The sequence below is a fragment of the Elephantulus edwardii genome, unplaced genomic scaffold (assembly GCF_000299155.1).
Source record: "Elephantulus edwardii isolate Elephantulus edwardi_28Jun2011 unplaced genomic scaffold, EleEdw1.0 scaffold00192, whole genome shotgun sequence".
NCBI classification, from domain to species: domain Eukaryota; kingdom Metazoa; phylum Chordata; class Mammalia; order Macroscelidea; family Macroscelididae; genus Elephantulus; species Elephantulus edwardii.
In genome coordinates this window covers 1,415,360-1,421,359 of record NW_006399942.1, presented here as the reverse complement: position 1 = coordinate 1,421,359, position 6,000 = coordinate 1,415,360, and the positions used below count along the sequence as shown (strand labels likewise).

The following is a 6,000-nucleotide window of genomic DNA, read 5'->3' as shown; positions in this document are numbered from 1 at the left end:
CACACACACACACACACACACACACACACACACACACACATTCCTGCTGACCTTTTCCAGTTGTCCAATAAACTTGGACAAAGGCTCTTTGTTCTGATTTAATGACAATGTCAGGTCTCTGGCTCTCCATTGTGTCTGCTATGGCTCCTGTTCCCATAGGTCCTAATCTGGATTGTATAAAAATCTCTGACCCCTGAGGATGGGTTCCTTTTTCTTACTTATTCTTTGTTGGTGTTGAGGTTTCTCAAATTCTGGTGCTGGATCTGCTCAGTTTAATGGTGAGAACTAGCTAATCTCTGTGTGGATTAGTGAGACTACCTATTCTCTTTGTGGATAGACTAACACACCAGATTCACATATTTCTGCCTATTCACATGGCAATGTCAAAGTCAAATGGCTAGGAAAGCCACTTTTAACAATAAATCCTTAACAACACAAGTGGTTAGAAGCTATACTGTAATCCCAAAGACACTCACTTCAAACCCACCAGCTGCTGTGGTGAAGATAGGCAGGCAATAATCTCTTGTGTGATCTACTGCCTCTGAAAAGCTGCCAGAGAGCGATGTCACACAACAACAATTACAAATGTATAAACCCCCATCTGTAACCACATAGATTACCAAAAGGGCACAATGGTAAGTACTATGCTTCTTTGACCTTAACAAATGAATTTCCTATCATGAAAAGCTAATGATAAATTGAATTTATACTGAGAGTAAATGAAAGTTAAAGCTTCCTTTAAATTTAAAATTTTAATAAAAGTTACTAAAGCTTTATTTATACGCAGACATCATGTTGGGAAAGGTCAACTAATGAAATAAAGACTCTCAGCAAGGTGGACTGACACAGTGACAAAAGCAATGAACTTGAGCATGATGGAGACTGTTATGGTGGCCAAGGACAGGGCAAGGCTCAGATCTGTTATTCATAGGGTTGCTATTAGCTGTAGTGGAATCAAAGGCACCTAGCAACAACAGCATTTAAATGTTTCAACATTTATTTTTTAATATGTTTATTGGCCACTGACCTCCTTTCTAGGATGTAAACAATAAATTATTTCAAAGATACATATATTAAGTCATGAGAAGAAAGTCCTGAATACAAGGGTATGCAATGCATCCCAAACACAAACACTGAATGAGAGAAAAGAGCTCCTAGTAGAGAGTAACCATTTGCACCATTATAGACTTTGTAACTATATTTTTAAGACAAAAATGAAAAAGTTCGTTTTAGCAAAACACTTTTTGTTGATACTTTATAATGATTTCTTGTTTGCTAATCAAATGCAAATTATTTAAGGAAAAGAACAATTTCATTTCCTTGATAGAAAATATGTTTAGTGATATAAGGTAAATCACTTTCTCTTCTTTTTATACTGTAATTCTCTGGTGGCCTATTGATACAAATCTTGAAAGCTTGCAGTTCAGATCCACCAGTTGTTCCTAGGGAGAAAGATGGGCAATCTTTCCCCATGAGATTTACTGCCTCAGAAAACCCTCTGGAGGATCAGCTATGGGTCAGTTCCAGCGCAATGGTAAATGACAAAAAGATAAAATGCATGATTATACAAATAAATAGTTCATCAATGGTTATGCTATTTTGATCTGATTTTTTTCTGGTATAGTAAAACCTGGATGATTACTCATAATTACATATTTTTGGTAGATTTTTCTTTTATCCCATTTTAAAAACTTTTCAGAATATATTTTGAATAGAAATGAAATAAAAATGTAAGATGTATTCTAAAAATGTAATTGTTGTTGTTAAGTGCCATCAAGTTTGCTAAGACTTATAGAGATGCCATGAGCAACAGATCTGAATCTCGTCCTCTTATTCACCATCCTCCTGATTGCCTCCATAGTTTAGCCCATCGTCACTGTCAGGACATCATGCTAATAGTTTTGTTCTCTTTCTCTGACCTCCACCTTTTCCAGCATTACAACTTTTACCAAAAACTAGTCCCTGCTGACAAAATGCCCAAAATGTGGGAGATGGAGTTTCACCATCCTTGCCTCTGAGGAGCACTTTCGTTGCACTTACTCCAACATTGACTTGTCTGTTTTTTGCCAGTTCAGAGGTTACAGAGGCCTATTGTCCAATGGCATGTTTCTAAAGCATTCACTCTTCTTTTGTCATCCTTATTCATTTTCCAACTTTCAGATGCATAGGAAGCAATCGAAAACACCAGGGTTTGGATCAGATAAAACTTAGTCTTTAAACTGACATCTTTGTTCTTTAGATAAGTCCTTGACAAAAGATTCCCTCAGTGCAACACAACTTCTGATTTCTTGTTTGCTGCTATTATGAGGGCAGATTGTGGATACAATTAATATCGAATCACTGATGTCAATCTTTTCTCCATATGTTATGACATTGTTTATTAACTCAGTCGTGAGAATTTTTGTTTTGTTGATGTTGAGATGTGATTTATATTGAAGATTAGTGTCTTTGATCTTCTGTAGTAAGTGAGTCAAATTTTCCTCACTTTGCATGTAAGATTGTGTAATATGCGTAATATAAATTATTAATGAATCTTCCTCCTATCTTGATGCCACATTCTTCTTTATATAATACAGGTTTTCTAACAATTTGCTTAACATATAGACTTGATAGATATTTTTTAAATTTTTTTTCTCTTTTTTATTATTATTACATTTTATTAGTTTTAATGAACATTTACAGAGATTTTGGGTTTTCATTCATTCATTGTTGCACTTTCTCCACCCTCCTCCCCAGTTCGTTCTTCTTTCCCCCCCATGTCTGTTTTAATTGTCCAATTGCCACAGTGCTTGTCAAAGCCAGTTCTGATTAATCTCCTTTGTCATTGTGTGTCCCTTACCATTCCCTATCACTCCTTCCTGAGAGAGACTTCACCGTGATTCATAAAGAAAAGGGGATGGCGTATTCTCTTAGCTACTTCCTGCTGAAAAGGGACGCTGTGGGTTTCAGGGTGAAGATCTCCTCTCACTACTCTAAAGGGCCCCTTTGGCAGTAGGAAACACATAGACTATTATGGAGATTGATTTTGGAATTTAGATGCACTGTTATCAATTGTGCTTAGCCGTACATGTTCATATCCTTGAAGATGTATCATGGAAGTGTTGCAGCCTAGAAGATACAAATTTAACTAACAAGTTAAAAGTGCATGAGTCAAAAATTGAAAAGCAATAATATTCTGAGTAGAGGTTCTAATAGTGGCACAAATCAAGTTACAGAGGTAAGGTGGTTCTATTGCCATCCTTACTCTAACTTAATTCTTTTTAAAAAAAATTTAAATTTGTTATTAATTTCAGTGAAAATTTACAGAGGCTTTGAATTTCCATTCATTCATTGTTGTAGATCTGTCCCCTCCGAAGGCTCCCCACCACCAGACATTACCCTCTTGGAAAAGTAAAAGAAAAGTTTCTTTCATTATTTTACAAACCCTCCCCCAGGTCCACTCCACCATGTAGCCATCACTCATCCTGTCATGACAGAAATACCTAATCACATATCTCCTTTAAACAGTTTTCTCCCTTCTCTGCTTCAGTGCAGTATACATTATTGAATCCATCTTACTCAGTCTCTCCCCAACCCCAAGGACAGTCCCATTCTACAACAGTGGCACCATGCAATATTTCTCCTTTTGTGACTGGGATATTTCACTCAGCATAATGTTCTCCAGAGTCAACCATTTTGAATAATATTGCATGAGATCCTTATTTTCCAATGCAGCATAGTATTCCATTATGCGAATATACCAGAGCTTCTCTAGCCATTCGTTTGTTGATAGGCACTTAGGTTGTTTCCAACTCCTTGCTATTGTGAACAAAGCTGCAATAAACATGGGTGTTCAAGACTTAATAGATATTTATAAAGGATACAACTCTGATGTTCACCTTTCCAGACTTTATATTATGAAATTTAACTGTCTCCTGTAAACAGTGTGGTAGACATGGATGTGGACGAATCTTATCTCAACTGACTTTCCAAGAAGCAGCAGTACCCACCCACAATATCAGCATTATGACATTGATTCCTTTACACTTGATTCTCTACACTTCCACTTCTATAAATTCTAACATCAACAGTTCCCATCATGGCTCTTGATACTCTATCTCTGGGTATATTCAAATGTTTTAATGATCATAAACAACTCAAAGAACCATACTCATGGTTATTTGGGCTTATTAGGGAAGGTAACAGGTTACATTTCAGTAGAACCACAAAATTCTTCTTTTCCTCCTTTCTCCCTTCTACCATATAACAGTTTTGATTTAAAGCTTTTCTGTCTAAAATCCCAGTAGTATTTTCTGTACTAACAGTAACCATATAATGATCAGACTCCTTGAAGTTGACTGTTTGGTGTTCAAGTCACCTTTTACCCATTTCATCCAGAAGGGTATATTATCATTGCTTAGATATTTAGTACTCCTTGTTTCATTACTTTTCAAGGTTTTTTAAATTATTTTAATCATAACTTGTAAACATATAAAGCTTATTCATTTGCTCAATGAGAAAAAGGATGCCTTCTGGGAAAGAGGAGAAGAGAAAGTGAAAATGAAGAACAATTTATTTTCTTAAAACATTTCTCATTCTTTCTCTTATTTTTATTACAGGAACAACCTGGGTCAGTGAAATATTGGATTTGATCTATAATAATGGAAATGCAGAGAAGTGTAAAAGGGATGCAATATACAAACGGGTACCATTCATGGAATTAATAATCCCAGGATTTGCAAATGGTATTTTTATTAAATATTTCTCCTCAAAATAGAAGTGAATACTTTATATAAATCCGCCTACACGATAATATCCTGTGATGTTATACTGTGAAATAATGTAGATAGAGTTACATGGTTGGGATGGTGGTTAAAAGTTGAGTTGTTAACCAAAAGTCAGCAGCTCAAATCCATCAGTTCTTGAACCCACAAAACCTAAACCACAGTAGAAAGAAATACAACTCTACTTGGGTATAAATTTACAGCTTTGACAACTCTATGAGATAGTTCTTCTTTGTCAGATTAGGGTAGCTGTAAGAATTTGACTTTACAGAAATAAGTTGTTTTAGTTTGGTATATTAGAACAGTCAGAAATTAACTATGACAATGACTTGATTTTACTACTACTCACACAAAGATAATACAAGCATAAGAACAGATACTTCTAAAAATTTTATTATTTTGTGTGTGTGTACCGTAAAATCGGATCTGACAGCTACAGGAGGAAATTACCCCTCTTTCTCCAGCAGAGCATCTGGTGGATATGAACAGTGAAGAACAGATTCTTATGTTTTATTCTCTTAATAAGACAGGAAAATTCACCACTGAAATATTGCATAAGTTTTGCTTAGAGAAAACACAATGTATATAGATTCATGTGTACTTAAAGCAGATAATTTATAAAATCAAAGAAAAGTTTTACAATATTAAAACTTCTTAAAGATAGACAGGAAGCTATCTTAGATTTCCTTTAATCTTATATTTTGAATATCAGAAAGCTATAGAGGGATCTCAAACTTTCCTGGTTCAATTTCCTCATTGTGATCACAGAGAATTAAAAAGAAATGAAAGAAAACTTTGGACATCTTGACTCTTGACCCACTTCCCTTTCCGTTGTATCAAGGTATTACATCTAAGGACTTTATAGACACTTAGGGGGACAGTAAATTTCTACTGTAACTAAAAAGCTGTTTAATTATGTAGAATTAAGTTTTTAATTGTTTTTGTGGTAGATTTTAAGCATATATATGGAGTATAACCATTTGAAACTATATCCTGATTAAAGTTCATAAAAACCTCCATTCCACTGTTTACTTTTATGATTTCACATTTATAATGCAGCTTGTTCTTTTTTGAAATATTTAGGCATTGAACTGCTGAAAACGATGCAGTCTCCTCGATTGGTAAAAACACACCTACCTGTTCAACTTCTTCCTTCTTCATTATGGAAGAATGACTGCAAGGTAGCACATTTTTAAAAGTCATCCTTGTTGGAATTGCATCTGTTTTTTTTTTTTTT

At 34.9% G+C, this 6,000-nt stretch overlaps 1 protein-coding gene across 1 annotated transcript in view; it reads left to right on the top strand.

Moving 5' to 3' along the window:
* The window catches only part of LOC102853120 (sulfotransferase 1 family member D1-like), a 47,182-nt gene that overhangs the window by 19,540 nt on the left and 21,642 nt on the right, over nucleotides 1-6,000 (top strand). The window contains exons 2-3 of the mRNA XM_006896835.1: nucleotides 4,599-4,724; nucleotides 5,847-5,944. Of these exons, the coding sequence (XP_006896897.1) occupies nucleotides 4,599-4,724; nucleotides 5,847-5,944 (224 nt within the window). The remainder of the gene's footprint in view (nucleotides 1-4,598; nucleotides 4,725-5,846; nucleotides 5,945-6,000) is intronic.